Below are 17,980 nucleotides of genomic sequence, written 5' to 3'. Positions count from 1 at the left end.
GGGGTGCTCCAAATCCCTGTTTCTTCCTGGGAGGCCTTACTTAGTCTTTACCTTCCAGTCACTTGCTCCTTGGTGGGCGGGTGTTGACCCAGCTTGGCCCAGTGGAAGCATTGTTCCCCCACGCCCCTCCCCACAAAGACTTCTTTCGGGGCTGTGTGTCCTGGGGTCTTTACTGACGTCCGCCCCGTGGCTCTCCCCTCCCTCATCTTCCTGGCGTGTTTGCTAGTCTCTTTTTTGCTTGCGAGTCAAGAAACCACTTGGGGCGAGGGGGCCCTATTTCCACCTTTCTTTACTTCAAATCAAGTGTCTTTACATGTCAGGAATGACAAGTCATTGCTTCAGAAGGGTGTGAGGTAGTGTAAACGCCTGGTGTCCACATCTCGGCAACTCTCTCTCCGCTCCCCTAAGCTTCGGGGCTTTTCCTGAGGGTGTCAAGACTGCATGGCTACCTCACTGCCAGCGAGTGCCCTGACCCATAGCACCCCAGAGGACAGGGGAGAACTGCCCCTGGCGGGTTTCTGAGACTATAGCTCTTCAGGGGAGTTGAATGCCTACACGCTTTCCCTCGGAGCCATGGGTGGTTTCAAACTGCTGACCTTGCAGTTAGCCGCCCAACCCATAACCTCTACACTCCCTTGTACAATGACAGAGCTCTCATTTAATATCCTGAGACATCAAGCAGGTCTGGTGATCACATCCCGATGACCGTAGGCAGCCCCTGGGGCCAGTGTCAGACCTTGTTCTAGAAGCATTAACTCATGGAGTACCCCGCACCCCAACACCCTCGGAAACAGATGCTATTTGATCTCCCACTTGAAAACAGATGCCCAGGGAGATGGCGTGACCGGGCCACCCTGGCAGAGGCAGCGTTGACTTCAGTTAGCCAGCCAGCCACTGCCCTTCATGTGCCGCTGCCCCGATCAGGGAGGGAAGTCCAGAGCTGGGGATACGCTTGCCTCTTGCCTTCCATGCCTAGCCTTCAGGGGCTACAGCCTGGCCCCTGAGGGTCTGGGCCTGATGCCTACAGTTGCTATTTCTCTCTGACTCTCCTTCCGTCTCACTCCCTCCTCCCATCTACCCCCACCCACCTCAGACTTCCTCCTTACTGGGCTGGATACGAAGCCACACCCCACTGGCCTAAAACTCTAGTGTCCGGCAGCGTCCTCTGCATCATGGGGGCCATCAGACCCTCTGGTCACCTCCTGTTGCTGCCTCTCCTTCTGACCTTGGGTGGTGAGTTGGGATCTTCTGCGCCTGCTTCCTGGGCCTCTGGCTCAGCTCGGCTCAGCGCAGAGCAGGGAGAAGAAAAGAAAGGAGAAGCCAAAGAGGAGGGTTGGGACGGGAGCAGACAAGTCTCTTCCGGAAACGGAGACCATAGCACTTGGCCAAGGGTGGAAGCAGGGATGGGGTGTTGGTGGTGGTGGGGACAATAGGATAAGTCGGGGTAGAGGTCGTGGCCAATGGCTGCCACATAGCCGAATCCAGTGGCCTTTCAGAGCCCACCAGACCCCACTAGAAGCTGCTCTCCCCCTCCTCTGTGACTGCTCTTCCCATCCCAGTCTCATGCCTCAGTTTACCATCTTTTTCTCCTCTCAGGTGTCAGCCCTGCCCAGGCCCAGAGCGGTAGGAATCTAGACCCTCTCCCAACTCCCAAAGACCTCCCCATTTCTGTTCCTCCCCCAATATCACCAAATCCCCCTCTGCTGCTGGCCCCCTCCCCACCTCTACCTGCCTCTCAGCCCCACCCCACGCCTTGCCCGAATTCCCAAATTCACTGACCACCCCCCCGCCCTAACCCCTGTGCCACAACCTCAGATTGCAAGTGTCCTGCGGTTGGCCCTGGTGTGCTGGCTGGGATCGTGCTGGGGGACCTGGTGCTGACCCTCCTCATAGCCCTGGCCGTGTACTCTCTGGGCCGACTGGTCTCCCAGAAACGAGGGGCTGCGGAAAGTAAGTAGGGCTGGTGGGACATGGTCTGGGACAGTCTGAGGACATGCCAGGCAATACGGTCCCTGGTCACAACCCATCAAAGAAATGGTTGCTGGGGGCAGGAGCTGGGAGCAGGAAGAAAAATACCTCCATTCAGCACCCTGTCCATCCATCTCATCCTCCCCCCACCCCTTCTCCCAGCAGGCGCCGGGAAACAGCGCATGACCGAGATGGAATCCCCTTACCAGGTGAGGACAAAGGAATGTCTGGGCTCACCCCTGTCCTGTTCGCTGTTGCCGAGACAAGTTCAAGTGTACTTGAAGCACTCTAGAAAAAGGGCAGCTCCCAAGTGGTCACGGTCCAGGTAGTGGGGTGGCCCTAGGCCTGGCTGATTTAGGGGAGAACCTCTCATTGGGCCATAAGCTCTAATTTAGCCTGGTTTGGTAACTGAAGATCGGGGTTCTCAAGCTTTTTAGGGACTCCCTCTGAGAGGCTGAAATCCAGGCTGACAACACAAAAGCAAGCATCTCGTCTTGGGAGGGTTCAAGGAGCCTTGGAACCCTTCGTGAGAGCCCTCTGTCCCTTCTTGTTCGGAGCCCTTCGTTGGCCGTTGGTGGTGCGTCATGGATTAGTCTCAGAAGCTGATGGAAGTCACATGAAAAAATGCGTGTCTGCGCCCATTGTCTGTGTCTAAGGCTCGTCTGCCGCCTGTCCCAATGGGACCACAGACCCGCCTCTCAATTGCGATCCCTGTTCTCTATCTTACTTCGTATCTGCTACGAGGTTGCTTCTTTACCCCTAGGTTTGTTTTTTCGTGTGCTTTTTAAACCTCTTTATACAAAGAGTAAGTGGGAATCTTGAGCTGACCTCCTGGTCCAGAAGATTGAGGGGACTTCCCCATCAGAGTGAAACATGGGCACAAAGCTTTGCTTTGATTGATTCCGGATCCATTCTGTTGTGTTTGCTGAACGTTTTACTCTACGCTAGACACTGGAGACCCCACAGAAGAGCTTAGCCCTTCAGCGGGCAGGCAGACTGGAAGTAAAGCAAATAGGTCGGTTTGGGAGGTACCATGAGACTTGAGACTTGCCGGAGGCACCCATGGAAGTTCTATGGGACTGGGCTTCCAGGCAGAGAGCAGAGCCCACGAGCCAGGCGCTAATGATGAGTTTGCGCTAAGTTCGTTTGATGCTCCGCTGCCACGGATGGTCTCCAGCCTGACCGTCTGTTGCCTGCATCTCTTTAGGAGCTTCAGGGACAGAAGGCAGATGTCTACAGCGATCTTCAAACACAGAGGCCATATTACAAATGAACGCGTGCCACACAGCCAGCCACCTAATGTCTGTATCCACTCCTCCCTGGTACCCAGCCCACACCCCACTCGTCCTCTCGCTGAGACATAGAGTCAGAGAATATCTCTCAAGAGATTCAGACTTCTCCCCACCGCCATTCCCCAAATAAACAATGCACAGAAGCACTCTTGAGTTCCGTCAATTCCTTGGACTGAGGGAATGGGGATATGTGTGTGGGGTCTGCTCTCATGAAGATTTACAAAGTCTTGGAAACCCCACGTAATGTTGCTATGAGTCGACATTGACTTGAGGGCAGTGAGTTTGTTTGTCTGCTTTAAAGAGGGATGAAGGGCCTCAGGACAGTGCAGTGGGTTAAGAGTTGGCCAGCTCATTGCAAAGCTGGCAGTTCAAATCCACCAGCCACTCACTCCTTGGGAGAAACATGAGGCTGTCTGCTCCCATAAAGTTAACTCTGAAATCCTAAGGAGCCGTTCGACTCTGCCCTCACGGGGTCACTGTGAGCACAAAGCAACTGGACAGCATTGGGTTTATTTTGTTCACTTACCTGCCAAGAGAATTTTGGGGTCGGAAACAGCTAAATAGGAGGGAGGCTCTGGGAACCTTGGGGTTCTTTGAGGAAGAATTGAAACTACAAGTATTTCAACTGGTTTATTTCAAAATGGGGCTGGGTGGGGAGGGGGATGGTTTCTGAGCCACCACCTACAATTCAGGATCAGAGGCTCGGCTGCTGGTTGGCCCAGGTCCCAGCTACAGGGGCAGGCGACGTGGTCAGCGCCTGCCAGGCATGTTGATGTAGATTTTGCCATCTTCTGGGGGTGGGGGAGAAAAACCACACAGCCTGACCCCCTCACAGCTCTACCTCCCCGGGGACTCCCTGTCTCAGGGGTTTCTTTAGGAGTTCCCCTAAGTACCTCCTCCAGGGTTTCCCCAGCACCCTCTTCCAGGGCTTCCCCAGGGGCTCCTCTCCCTTGGGACCCCCCTCCCCAGGGACCCCCTCCTCCATGCATCCCTCACCCCGCCCCCCAGCCTATGCTCACCCTGCATGGGTTGCTGGCGTGGGCGTGTGCACACGAACACTACTCCCACGATGAGCAGGGACATGACAGCGTCAGCGGCCACAAGCCCCGCCAGGAGTGGCAGGGAGAGGGGCCCACATCCGGAGCAGAGACCTGGAGGGTGGGGTCGAAGGCAAGGAGGCCCTGAGGGGAGTCCAGTCCCATGGGGCAGGGTTTTGAACTAGAGGGAGTGGGGGAGGCCCTCACCCTAGATTTCCCAGGGCTGTACTTTGAGGGTGTCCCGGGGACACCTGGGCTACGTTTGGTGCTCACAGCCTATAGCTCTACACTTCAGAGGTGAGGGGATGAGGGTGACAAGGCGTGGACCGGAGAGAATGGCAGATCTTCTGAGGCTGTGATGTGGGGATCAGACAGTGACCTGAAGAGCAGTGGGGGGTCTGGGATCCTTGGGCCACACTGAGAGGGGGCGGGGGTGAGAAGGGGGGGGCGAGGAGGGGGGCCCACTTCTCTCTCACCTGGACTTGCTTGAGCTGAAGCCACTGTGGAAAGACAAAGAATGTCGGTCAGGGGGAAGAGGTGGCTGCCACAACAGGGCACAAGGAGGGGCTCTGTCCTGAGAAGGAAGGGCCACTCTGGACTGGGGGAGGGGGAGCCAGAAAGGAAAGAGGGCAGAGAAAGACAGAAATTCCAAGTAGATCTAGGCAGAGACTCAGCAATGACAGCTACCCAGAACTGTACTGCACCCCCTCAACAGACACACACACACACACACACACGTGCGCGCGCGCACACATGCTCGCACGCGCGCACATACACAATTCAGTCCCTGCGTGGAATGCATCTTCAGAAAGAGAAGAGACACAAGCGAGAAGAAGGGCCCATGATCAGCACTCCTCCCCGCTGAAACACCCCCCACCCGCCCCCCAAAGCCATTGGTTTCACCTGGTAGTAAAAGCAGGAGCAGGATGTGGCTTGGGAAGGCCATGCCAGCCAGGGCTGGAGAGGCCTGGCAAAGGGCTGTGGGCCAAAGGAGTCTGATGAACAGCCGAGGGGCGGAGAGGAAACTGTGGTGGCGGATATGTCACCCTGTTGACAGCCCGGTTCCCAGCTTCCTGTGTGTGAGAGGTGGAGGTTGGGGGGGTGGGAGGCAGTGAGTCTCTGGGACTGCCTTTGGGGAACCATCTGGGGAAGAGGGAGGGACAGAGGGACCAGTGAAACTGTTATGATTGTTCCGACAGAGGGTGGCAGGAGGCTGGGATAAGGGTTCTGGGGTGATTCTGGTACTATTCTGAGGTTAAAACCAGTGGAACTGGCTGATGGAAATAGCTGGAAATATGAATGAGAGCGATCCAAATGACTTAAGCAACTGAAAAGACGAAGTCTCCCGTGACCAGGAGGCAGGGAGTGGGTTCAGGGGAAATTCTGAGGTTGGGGCACACTGAATTGGAAATGCCTGGTGGCACTCTTCATGTTGCGTGCTCCAGGGAATCTTTCCGAGTTGAGGGGACCAGTCTGGGCTAGAGATGTAAATTTGGGGATGGGTGGCCTATGGGTGGCATTTAAAGCCAAGAGAAGGGATGAGGTCACCAAGGAAGTGAATCCAGCTGGACGAGAGGCCCCTCCCTCCAGGAGAAGATTGAAGAGGAGGTAGGGGAGGTGGAGGACAGTGCGAAGCAGCAGGAAGGGGAGGGAAGCCGAAGCAAAAGGTTGCGGAGTCCCGATATCATCAAGGAGAACACCAGGGTGTTCATCTGGGTAACCACCCAGAAGGGACCTGAGAGCCAACCTCTCTGCCACTCAAATCACGGAGACACCACCCACACAGTGGTATCCCCTGGGAGCTGCACGCTGGGCGACGTTGTTGGAGGGGGTGGCACTGAAACCATAGTCTGTAAAACCTTTCTGTCTATAAAATTTTGGCTCAGTGTTTCAGCAAACAGATATTATTATTATTTTGTAAAAATACTCCTGTAGTTTGTTATAACCACGAAAACTCTTTTTTTTCCTCCACAAGCCCAGCTTACATGTTATCCAGAAACCTACCGGGCTAAAACTACACGAACTTACTTTCCGAGCCTTCTGATCAGCTCGGCGCGGAGTGTCAATACTATCGTTATACTGATGCTTCCGATCACAAAGTTTCATCTGCAAGCTGTGTCGTCACCGGGGATTTTATACTCTGATTTTTGTCGAATTTTCTCATCTTTTAACTATAACGTTGAAGTAGCTAGTATGAATGAACCCAAATCAATGAAGCTTTTTTTTGGTAGAATGAATCAGTCCTTAAAGAAAAGAGGAACAATTAGAGGGCTTCGACTCAGTTACTAATAACGTACCAATGTTGTAATTCACTGCAGAAAGGCTTTCCCAAGCAACTTAGTATTCGTATAATCTCAAAAACATGACATTTAAGTGGTTCACAAGTGCATTGATCATCTATGATTCTATGATTAAAATGTATGATACTGAAGATTCTGCACCGTCCGAAGGAGGTTCCTGGGGAGAGGACACCATCAGGTACTGTGCTGGGTCCCCGTAATCCTAGTGAATCACTCCAACCCCAGGACCCAGCAAAGTGCCTCACATGCTGTCATGCATTAAATAAATGAGCCCTGATCCCTGAAGAAGAGGAAGTGGGGGAGAAGCAGAGAGCTGAGCCCACCCTGCAGGGTCGCTCTGAGTCTGCGTGGCCTGGCTGGCTGTGAGTTTGGTGGTGATTTAGTAGAAGGGCCCTGGAGGCTGGAGTCACCATGAATCAGAATCCACTCCATCGCAGTGAGCATGATTAGAAGTACGGGTGGGAAGACATAAGATCAGGAAAGTCCGGTGCCTAGACAAGGACATCATGTTTGATAGAAGGTCAGCCCCAAAAGAGGAAGATCTCCAAAGAGAGGAGAGAGGGATTGACAGGGTAGCTGCCACGAGAGGCGTGTTTCCTTGCGTTATCCGTAGGGTTGTTGAGAACAACAATGTAGCACTCGGAAGGTTCCTGAGTGTTCCTAACGGTTTACACAAACCAGTTCATGTGGAGCCCCGCTCTGATCTAGTGACATGAAAGGTCTCCCTGTGTCAGGGTGGACGTTTTTAAGTATCATTCCCCTGTTCTGACTTTTCCGCCCTAAAGACCAGTGAGTCAGTCCTCAGCCCCTTCATCCTCCAGCACCCAGGAAAACTGCCCCTCACCCCAGGGTCCAGGGACCCCCAAGCCTGTACTACTCCAGGACTGAAGAATTCGGTACCCCAAAGCCTGGAGGCACAGGTGGGGGAGCCCCGCCCCAGGTGGCCCCGCCCACTCAGTGACGGGTCCTCTGGGGCGCTGAGCTGGGGACTCCCGGGCCGCAGAACCCCGGCCCTGCCCAGGACGGGGCGGTGCCAGAATCCCAGTTTAAAAACTCGCGGGGACCGGACCCAAACCCGGGGACCCGGCGGCGGCTCCGCGGGGGAACAGCGAGGCTGGCGCAGCGCCGAGGCCGGGGCCCTGGGGCCCCGCCATCCGCGCCCCGGACGCCCCGAGGTAATGGAGGTAATGGAGGGGAGAGGAGTGGAGGGGCGCGCCCCATCTGTCTCTCGGTCTCCACCCCCCTACTTCTGTCTCTGAAAGCGGTGAAGGCGGGGGTTGTGACCCTCGTGTCCTGGGGGTCGGAGCTGGAACTTAAATCTCAGATCCAGAGAGCCAGGGTACCGGGTGTCCGGAGGGGGACAGATCCCTTAGGGGGAGGGGGTGATCCTGGGAGGATGTAGAAGAGTGAGGGGGTGGAATCTGGGGGTGCAGCGCTGGGGACCGACTCTGGGGTCCTGGGGCAGGATGGGGCTAGAGGGCCCGACTGCATCCTTTCGGCGGAGGCACTAGGGGCCTGGGTCCTTGGGGACGTTGTGGGTTGGAATCAGCCACCGTTCTCGCTGGGGGGGATGAGAACCCCGAGTTGCAGGGGTCCGCGCTTGCTGCGCCCTGACCCCGGGGGGGACTTCCCGCGAGCCCCCGCCCAGGGTCCCCAGGCTGCGCAGGAATTCCCCACGCGCGGGGATTCCGTGAGCGCCACGCTTGGCCGCGCGCCCCGCCTCCGGACCCCGACCTCCGGGGACCAGAAGGGAAACCGAGAGACGGAAGATTCCTTTGCGTGAGCGCCGTGACGTCAGCGCGCCGCGTCTGGGCGGTTTCCGAGGGGGCCTGGCGCCGCTTAACCCTTCCTTCGCCAGAGCCTGCGTTCGGGAGGGTGAAGCTCGAGCGGGGGTCCGTGGGCCTGCAGGGTCACCGGGCGCTGGACAGGCCGGGGAGCCGGGCCCGGCTCCGAGAGGAGGGCGCTGGGCTCCCGGCTCCAGCGTCTGCGGGATGCAGGCAGGAGGCCCGGACCTCTGCGTCCCGTCGGCTCTCCGGAGAGTTGGTGGGCCCCTGGGAGCGCATCTTCAGGGGGATATGCCAGGCGCCCCTGCCGGGCTCCGAACTGGGTGACTTGGGGAGGGACTTTTTACGGAAATGACTGGGCACGGCGAGGGTCGCCTCTCCCCCGCGCCTTCTCCGTTTCCACGACGACGGTGGAAAGTTGGGTCAGAGGGAAAGTGAGGGAGGAAACGGCGGAGGCGGTTGTCGCACGCGTAACCATTGCCAAGCGCCGGTGTTCTCAGGCCACCGAAATGTGCCAGGGTGTTTTTTTTGGTTTTTGTTTGCTCGGGAGAGCGGAAAGGGCCCCAGATTCACTCCCCCAGCACGTGAGTTAAATTTTAGGGACCCCTCTCTTCCCCCAACAGTCAGTCGAACAGAGCGCAGCCACTGCCCCTCACAGACGGTGAAGAAGCTTCTGGAAGAGCAGAGGCGCCGCCAGCAGCAGCCTGATGCCGGAGGAGCCCCGGTGAGGCCCATGTAACCCTGGGACCATGTGGTGGGGGACAGGGACTTAGTGCGCGTCAGGGATTTGCGGGCCAATGGGAAGCATCCACCAAAGGAGCTCACCCTCCTGTCTTTTTCTGTTTGTGCATCTCACAGGGTCAGTTCCTGGCTCCCCTGGGGCAGCCCCTGACCCCCTCTGCCAGTGAGGGTGAGGCTGGTAAGTCATAAATGAACCTGCTTCCGGCAGACCCACCTCCCCAGTCCCCACCTCCCACATCGCCCCGTGGGAGCCCAGAGACACCCACTATGATAATGTTTGGGGATGTTGGAGGCAGGGCCCATTTCCATTGGGGCCCACTAGTTTAAGGGCTCAGATCCTTGGGGGTTCAGTCATCGACACCCTTTGTCCATCATGGTCCAGGGGTCCTGGACTCAGGCCCTCATTGGGGTTGGAGGATGAGCACTCAGCACAATGGTGGGCACCAAGCCTTCCCATAGGCCCACCTCTGTACCCCAACTCTAGGTCATGTTTCTTCCAACCCTGCTAACCGGGCCTGCCCGGTCCCTCTTCTCACATGCAGGCCATGGCCACTTCCTGGGACACCAGGAGCCTGTGCATTCTGGACTTGGTGGCCTGGGCGCCCCCACAGGCCTTCCAGATTGGGACCCCAACACGCATGCTGCCTTCACAGACAGCAGCTACACTTACCCTTCTTCTGCTGCCGAATTTCTGACTTCCAGCTTCTACCCACCTTTGGACCCAGGACAGCTGTGCTCATTCCCCCAGGGGATGGAGGTAAGAGACAGAGTAGGGACAAGGCACTAAATCAAGCAAACAAAAACCTCACTGCCGTCGAGTCGATGCCCACTCACAGCAACCCTATAGGACAGGGTAGGGCTGCCCCCGTGGGTTCTCTTTGTCAAAGAAAGTCTCTTGTCTCCCGAGGAGTGGCTGGTAATTTTGAACTGCTGACCTTGTAGTTAGCAGCCCTGTGTGTAACCCTACGCCATCAGGGTAATAAGGGCCCCTAAAGATGCATAACGACTCTCATGCAGCAAGAAGGGCTTTGTTAAGATCCCATTTCTCAGATAAGTCACACTGAGCCCTGAAGGTCAAGGTTCCTAGGGACAGATGAGACACCCAGCTAATGCACCAGGAACTCTGTCCCTGCCCTTGACTTTATACATGTCTGTGGGGGAAGGGAGGCAGTTTGGGAAGAGAGCAACCTTACCTGACTGGCTCTCCCTACCACCTGCATGTACAGGACACCCTGGACACTAGGATCTTTGCAGAGCCTTCCCCGCCCCAGGCTGAATCCTGGAGAGTTCCAGGCCCCCCTCAATTCTCCCCGGTGGCCCAGGGACCGTCCCTGGACACAGCCCGTGCTCACATGCTGACCCTGGGACCCCAACAGCTGCTGGCCCAGGATGAGGAGGGAGACACGTGAGTCTGGGGGGCGAGGGCCTGCAGGCACTGCCTTGGCTTTGGGACTGAGGTGGGGGTTCCCTGCTCACTAGCGCCCCCACCCATCCTCAGACTCCTGCACCTGTTTGTGGCTCGGGGACTGCGCTGGCTGGCCTACGCTGCTGCTGAGGTGCTCCAGGCTTGCAGGCACCTGGACATCCGTGAGCACAAAGGCAAGGTGAGGGCTTAAGGGCCTGCGCTCCTGGGTGTCGAGGAGGAGAGCCAAGGGCTGGTGGGTCATGGAGACTGAGGCTGAGCTGGGGGCTAGGACTGACCCTTCCTGTGGCCTGCAGACGCCTCTCCTGGTGGCTGCCGCGGCTAACCAGCCCCTGATTGTGGGGGATTTGCTGAACCTGGGCGCGGAACCCAACGCCACTGACCATCAGGGACGCTCCATCTTGCACGTGGCTGCTACCTATGGCCTCCCAGGAGTGCTCTCGGTACGGCCAGCCATTGGGGGGTGCGTGTAGGGTGGCCTGGCCGCCCAACTCCTGGTTTCCAAGAAGACACTTATCCATCACTTTCCCCCCTTCCCCCTCCTCCAGGCTGTGTTTAACTCAGGAGTCCAAGTTAACCTGGAAGCCCGAGACTTCGAGGGTAAGTCAGACAGCAGATGACATTAATGTGGCAGGTGAGCTGGGTGGCTTGGGCGCTCCAGAGGCGGGACCCTCACCGCCTTTACTCCGCAGGCCTCACCCCACTCCACACAGCCATCCTGTCTCTGAACATTGCCATGCGCCCATCGGACCTGTGCCCCCGGGTACTGGGTACCCAGGCTCAAGACAGGCTGACTTGTGTCCAGATGCTGCTGCACATGGGCGCGGACCACACCAGCCAGGTGAGCTGCGGGGAGGGCAGCTTGCTCTGGAGAGAGCACGCAAGTGGGGAAGCGGAGCCTGGCTGTGCAGAGCTCCAAAGAAATGCTGGTTTTGTCTCGTCCCAGCTGTGTGACCTTGAACAGATCACATCACGTCTCTCGGCCCCGGTTGGCATCGTCGATCTTAGCTTGTATGTATTAAGCAATTGCTGCCAGGGAGCACAGAGTTTCAGAGAGTTGCTTACTGAATCCTCCCTTTGACCTATGCTAGGATTGCGTTCTCTTGTTTACTCATGAGGGCAACTAAGGTACGTGGAAAAAGCTAAGAGCTGGTGACTGTCAAAGAAGGGAAGTGACCTTAGAGTCTCCCTGGCTCGTAGCAATTCTGTTATCTTCATTTCTCTTTTTTTGGGGTCGGGGGGAGCCCGAACTTTTATTTCAGGGCAGAAGTCAAAGTAGGTTTGCAAAGGCTTCCTCAGGCAGCAGCTGCCTCCTTGGCGGCTACCTTGGCTGCCTTCCGCTCAGCCAGCATCCTCTGCTTCTGCTTGGCCAGGCACTTCCGGGCTGAGTAGTGAGCTCCCAGGTCTTGGTAGCGGTCTTGGTAGGCTTTCGACACTTGAGCAAACTGCTCCAACTCCTTGGTACAGTTCTGCACATAGCTCTCGCCCTCCCACTGCTGGCGGGCCTTCATCCTTGCTTGCACGATGTTGGCAATCTCCTGGTCGACTTTGTAGTCCCTCCGCCACTGCATCTCAGCTTCAAACAGGCACAGGACATCCTTTTCCTGGCACTCAGTGATGTCGGGCACACGGCGGAACTGCCGGTGGTAGTAGTAGATCTTGTTCTTGGCCTGCTGCTGCTCGATGAAGTCTCTCACGAGGGTCACGGGCCGGTCCATGAGGAGTTCGAAGGCCTTGGTCACGTAGGTGATGGTGTTGGACAGCGAGGTCTACGGGGAGGGCGCCGGCGTGAGGCGTGGGGGTTCGGGGTACACGTCCTTGTCCTAGCTGTCCGGCATGGCTGCGGCGGGCCACAGGATCCACTCCCAGGCCTCAGCCTTACTCCGACGGCCTACTTCCTATCTTCATTTCTTGTGACAGTAGTTTCTTCATAGAGGACTGCTTGAATGAATTAAGACATGTACTATTAGGATTTGAGTCGGATAATTTTGAACACAGTACAGAAAATAGTGCCGTGAGCTCCCGAGGACCTAATGTGAGTAACCAGCAGCCTGGGCACAGCCCTGCCTCATTCAGTCTCCTAGCAAGGTGTCCAGCCCCTCCAAGCAAGACCAATGAAGCTTCTGCTTCTGTTCAGATGCATTGCCTCAGAAACCCTGTATAGAGTTGTTACGAATCGGAATCAACTCAGTGGCAGTGGGCCTAGGGGATGTTATATTCATAAGGAGCCCTCCTGGCTCTGTGAGCTAGGCTGCTAACCGCAAGGTCAGTGGTTCAAACCCACCAGCTGCTCCCTGGGAGAAAGATGAGGCTGTGTGCTCCTATCAAGCTTGACAGTCTCAGAATCCCCGAGCGGGGTCACTACAGCTAGAACAGACTCTATGGCAGTGGATTGGGTTTGGCTTGGGCTCTTGGTGGCCTAAGGGCTTTGTGGTCCGAGGCTGCCCCAAGGGCAGGTGAGAAGACCTGGCTCTGTGCTCCCGGAACGATGGTAACCCAGGATGGTAACCCAGGGCACCCCGTGATGCAGCACTGCGCTGTGGTCTCGGGTCCCTGTGGGTCAGCGTGGAGGGGATAGCACACGGCACCGCCGCCCACCACTGCCGTACCACACTAAGCGAATCCCAGGGAATCAACATCCGTGTTTCTCAAAGATAAGTGTGCTTTGGACCTCAGTTCCATTATGCTACCTTGAAAAACACAAAAGGAACCCTCATTTCATAAATTCAGCCATCCCAGGTCTGTTCACATTTCTGTTAGACTCTGAGATTTTTTAATTAGTAATAGCAGTAGTAGGATTGGTCATAGGTTTATTTCTGTTTGTTAAAAAAACCAGGAGCCAAGTCAAGTCTGCACATTACCATGCTGTGTCTGTTGTAAGCCCCTCCCCATTTCTTTGTCTTCTTGTTGTAATTTATGTGGTGCTCAGCTAGGAGCTTGTGTCATTGCTCGGCAGACCCCGTGAGATCCGTTAGACACACGCTTGACCGCACCTACTCGTGTTGCCTGTGGACAGTGTCTTCATTTGCGCCGAGATCCGAAAAGAGCAGCAAAGCCATGGCCAAGAACACAGGCCTAGTGAGCATCTCATGGCGCTCAGCTCCTGCTGTTGATCCAGAATGTTCCAGAATGTGGGATTGGGGTGCCTAGATGCTAGACCAGCGACTTCTCCTACAGGGAGTGGGGTTGACAAGGTCATCTTTTTCTGGAAGCCTCTTAGATGGGGAAGTGGTTGTAAGGGTCAATTTTATGATCTGTGTGGTATGACCCCCTTAGACCGGCTGCTGTTATAATATGGACGAGAGTCTCAGCTGGGTGGGGCTTACCGAGGAGGCCCAGGGTCCCGGGAGACCCCTGGGGCCCCTGGAAGGGAAGCTGGCTGGGAGCGGGGGGTGGGGGGTGCTGACTGGTGCTCTCCCTCCCTGCAGGAAATCAAGAGCAACAAGACTGTACTGCACTTGGCTGTGCAGGCCGCCAACCCCACCCTGGTCCAGCTGCTGCTGGAGCTGCCCCAGGGAGACCTGCAGGCATTTGTCAACATGAAGGTGCGGGTGCCCACGGAGTGGGATAGGGCAGCGAGCGGGGGGTGGGGGGTAGTCAAGTGGGTGTGTGGGCCGTGGAAGGGGGAAGTGCATGGCATGCGGGTGGAGATGGGGGGGCGTGGATGTAGGAGGCGGTGTGCATCCTGGAGGTGGGGATGACAAGGCCTGTGGACCACGGGTCTTCATCGGAGTCTCCCTCCCTGCTCCCAGGCCCATGGGAACACAGCCCTCCACATGGCGGCTGCACTGCCCCCGGGACCCCCCCAGGAGGCCATTGTGCGGCGCTTGCTGGCAGCTGGAGCGGACCCCACATTGCGAAACTTGGAGAATGAGCAGCCTGTTCACTTGCTGAGGCCCGGGCCCGGCCCCGAGGGGGTGAGCGCCACCCCATTCTGACAGCACGCATTCCTGCTTTCCAGGGGGGCCTCTAGCCTCAGCCAGCGCCACCACCCTGACTTCAATGTGTGACCCCTGACCTTACAATGGTGACTCCTGACCGCTACCCAAACCCTGACTGCCCCTACTCCCAACCCTGAATCGGGACCTCAAAGCGTGACCTTTGATTTTTTTCCCATGTGGCCGCTGACCCTTAGCCCCTAACCTTTGGTCCTTACCTCAAAGTAGGATTTCAATCTCTTCATTGTGACCTTTGACCCCTGGCTTCACTAAGACACCCTCCTCCTTAATTTTAGTCCCAAAGTGGGAACCCTCCATCCTCCATTCTGGCTTCTCACCTTTTGACACCCGCTCCCCTTTATCAGCGGATGAACACAGACTTCCACGCCTAACCCCAAACCTAACCTGGGCTTCTAGCCTTCAAGCCCCATCCATCCCACACACCTCTCTCTAACCTCGGGGCCCCATAGACCGTGTGTCCAACCCCTTCCCTTCTCCCCCCTATAGACCGTGTGTCCCACCCCTTCCCTTCTCCCCCCCATTGACCGTGTGTCCAACCCCTTGCCTTCTGCCCCCCCATAGACCCTGTGTCCAACCCCTTCCCTTCTCCCCCCCTATAGACCTTGTGGCCAACCCCTTGCCTTCACCCCCCCACCATAGACCATGTGGCCTACCCCTTCCCTTCTCCCCCCCCATAGACTGTGTGTCCAACCCCTTCCCTTCATCCCCCCCCATAGACCGTGTGTCCAACCCTTTCCCTTCTCCCCCCCCCCCATAGACCATGTGTCCAATCCCTTCCCTTCATCCACCCCCATAGACCATGTGGCCTACCCCTTCCCTTCTCCCCCCCCATAGACCGTGTGGCCAACCCCTTCCCTTCATCCCCCCCATAGACCGTGTGGCCAACCCCTTGCCTTCTTCCCCCCCCCCCCCATAGACGGTGTGACCAACCCCTTGCCTTCTCCCCCGTCTCCTCTGTCCACAGATCCGGCAGCTGTTGAAGAGGAGCCGTGTGGCGCCCCCAGCCCTGTCCTCTTAGGGCTCGAACCTAGACCTGGACTGATTTTCCAGTCCCCTCCGTCCCGTGGGACAGCCAGCGTATGCTAAAGTTGCAGAGCCGTAATAGAGTAGCTAGAATGTCCTGCCATCGGGGTCTTACATTAAAACCCCAGAATGGCTGCTGGGGCGGGACAGACCCCAATATTTGGGTTCATGTGATGCCCGCCCCCCATGCCCACACAAGGAGCTCCCCTGATGATTTCTGTGAAATCGAGGCTCCTTGATTGTTTCCGTGAAACACCCTGACCCCTGACCCTTGCCCCGCTGGGAGGTTTCAGGCTTGCCTGCCGAGCTCAGCTCTTCACACCCAGAACCCCCAATGCAAGCTCCATCTCAGCTCCCAATACTACCCCAGTTGGCTTCTGAAGATCGTCCCCCCACTCGCTCCAGGAGCCTCCTGCTTCAGGCCCTGCCCCCCGAGGCACAGAAGGACCCTGTGTAGAGAGGGTCCCTGGGTTACGACACCTTTGTGATTCAGAGCTCACCTGCGTCTTTGCCCCAGATTTCAGTGGTGGCATGTTGGGCTGCCCACCCCAAGGTCCACAGGGCAAACCACCATCTGTTCTGCAGGAGGATGGGACTCTCTACTCCCCCTAAAAAGAAACCCACTGGGGCAATTCTACCCTGTCCCAGAAGGTCGCTGTGAGTTGGAATTGACTCAATAACAGTAAGGTTGTTCAATTTTCAGTATTCTCAGTGAGTCCCTCCTCCCACCTGAGGGTCCCTGAACCTCTCAATTAAACTCTGTGTGGACAAGAGATGTCGTTGCCTCCTCTGTGGGACTGTTGATTTGGGGCATGGCTGTGACGCCCCGTGGAAGGGTCATGTTTGGGTGGGTGTAGCGCAGACACTGGTGCCAGGTTGATAGTCCCTGACCCTAACCCTTCAGTGCATGGTGACCCTACTGGCCATGTCAGCAGCTGAAGGTTTGCCGGTTGACACTCTCAGACCACCAGCGCCTGCTTCCCACACTGGGACTGTAGGGAAAAGTGGCCTCAGGCCTCAGATGGGATGAACTGGAGGTTGGAGGTCCCTGCTGTACGTCAGCACCATAATTCAAAGGCATCGGTTCTTCCGTGTTTCTTATTCAGTGTCCAGCGTTTACATGCTTATGAGGCAGTTGGGAATAACCATGATTAGACTAGGGCGCACCTTAATCTTCAAAGTACCATCCCTGCTTGTCAACACTTTAAAGAGCTCATGATTCACTCAGTGCAATGTGGCATTTGATCTCGATGAAGAGGTCAGACCACCGTTGGCTGGTCCTGGTGGTGTAGTGGTTACGAGTTGGATTGCGATCCGCAAGGTTGGTAGTTCAAAACCACCAGCAGCTCCATGGAAGAAATACTGGGCTTTCTACTCCAGTTGACAGGTAAGAATCTCCGGAACCCACAGGGTGTCCCTATGCATCTGAGCTTCAGGTTGGGCTCAGCCCCGCAGTTCTGTGCCCTTCCTGTAGTCCCTCAGTCTGACTGGGCTGGGAATCAGGACAATGCCATGAACGCTTCATTCAGTTTCTCTGAGAACTCTGAAGGGAAATCATATCCTCACATGGTGACAAATTCTTAGAAAATATGCTGCATTTCATTAATCCTCAGCAGAGCTTAATTGTAATACATTGTCCAGGCAATATATGTATATGTATCTTTAATTTTTTAATATATATATATTTTAAATACATGTTTTTTACTTTCCCTTGGTAGTACATGTCCCAGAGCCCTGATAGTGTAGTGGATTATGCATTGGGCTGCTAACCACAAGAACGGTGGTTCAAGCCCATTAGTCACCCAGAAGGAGAAAGATCAGGCAATTTTACTCCCATAAAGATTTTTTAAATGATTTTTTTCCTTCATAGAGATTTAAAATATCAGAAACCCGGAGGGGGCAGTTTTTCTCTGTCTTTCAGGGTCACTGTGCATGGGAATCCACTTCTTTGGCAGTAAGTTTGTGACTTTGGATGGTATATAAAATAATGCTGAATCTTACCTCTTGAATTCTGCTGAAATCCATCTCAACACACCCCATACATATCTTAGACATAAGGGAATGTCCCTAAGAACTTTAGCATTGTTAAAAAAAATCTCCCCCCAGAAGAATTTATTTCAGAGGACAGCACTGAAGCTATAGCTCAGAGAGAGTGGCATGTCTGATCAGAGCACATGGGAGCAAATGAAGGGGGAGGAAGAGAGAGTGGAGCACATCCTGGCCCACCAGTCTTGACAACGAGATTCCCACTCAGGGCAGCTAATCCACAGAGACAACCACATGGCTGGCCCCACTATGAGACATGACATCCCTCACTGACCCATAGACCTACAGAGGACAACACTGGAGACAAAGTGTGGGAATTGCGCCTGATCTGATCCCACCACACCGAGGCAAACACTAAGGGTGTGCAACAGAACAGCAAGGGGAACAGCAACGAAGTTCCCAGGGAA

At 55.9% G+C, this 17,980-nt stretch overlaps 3 protein-coding genes and 1 pseudogene across 3 annotated transcripts; 2 read left to right on the top strand and 2 right to left on the bottom strand.

Annotated features, from left to right (window-relative positions):
• The first annotated feature begins 1,133 nt into the window (after positions 1 to 1,133).
• On the top strand, positions 1,134 to 3,398 carry TYROBP (transmembrane immune signaling adaptor TYROBP). The gene is made up of 5 exons (XM_075537433.1): positions 1,134 to 1,233; positions 1,597 to 1,623; positions 1,816 to 1,950; positions 2,131 to 2,177; positions 3,176 to 3,398. Exons 1-5 carry the CDS (start codon positions 1,173 to 1,175, stop codon positions 3,239 to 3,241), a joined length of 336 nt encoding a protein of 111 aa, XP_075393548.1. The 5' UTR covers positions 1,134 to 1,172; the 3' UTR covers positions 3,242 to 3,398.
• Positions 3,399 to 4,010: 612 nt separating this feature from the next.
• Positions 4,011 to 5,243, bottom strand: HCST (hematopoietic cell signal transducer). The gene is made up of 4 exons (XM_075536681.1): positions 5,201 to 5,243; positions 4,714 to 4,797; positions 4,280 to 4,411; positions 4,011 to 4,051 (listed from the first exon to the last, which is right to left on the bottom strand). The coding sequence occupies exons 1-4, from the start codon at positions 5,241 to 5,243 to the stop codon at positions 4,011 to 4,013; spliced, it is 300 nt and encodes a 99-aa protein (XP_075392796.1).
• A 3,493-nt stretch (positions 5,244 to 8,736) lies between these two features.
• On the top strand, positions 8,737 to 16,291 carry NFKBID (NFKB inhibitor delta; the record flags this gene model as incomplete). The annotated part of the gene is made up of 11 exons (XM_075536680.1): positions 8,737 to 9,105; positions 9,240 to 9,300; positions 9,665 to 9,879; positions 10,349 to 10,527; positions 10,621 to 10,726; positions 10,842 to 10,988; positions 11,094 to 11,145; positions 11,238 to 11,386; positions 13,974 to 14,090; positions 14,298 to 14,462; positions 15,469 to 16,291. Coding segments are annotated over 11 exons (1,614 nt in total), but the record flags the coding sequence as incomplete, so codon positions are not given.
• Positions 11,809 to 12,383, bottom strand: LOC142432248 (NADH dehydrogenase [ubiquinone] 1 beta subcomplex subunit 10 pseudogene; annotated as a pseudogene).
• Positions 16,292 to 17,980: the final 1,689 nt, after the last annotated feature.

Source organism: Tenrec ecaudatus, chromosome 18 (assembly GCF_050624435.1).
Source record: "Tenrec ecaudatus isolate mTenEca1 chromosome 18, mTenEca1.hap1, whole genome shotgun sequence".
Lineage (NCBI taxonomy): Eukaryota > Metazoa > Chordata > Mammalia > Afrosoricida > Tenrecidae > Tenrec > Tenrec ecaudatus.
This window is presented reverse-complemented; position numbering and strand designations above follow the sequence as displayed.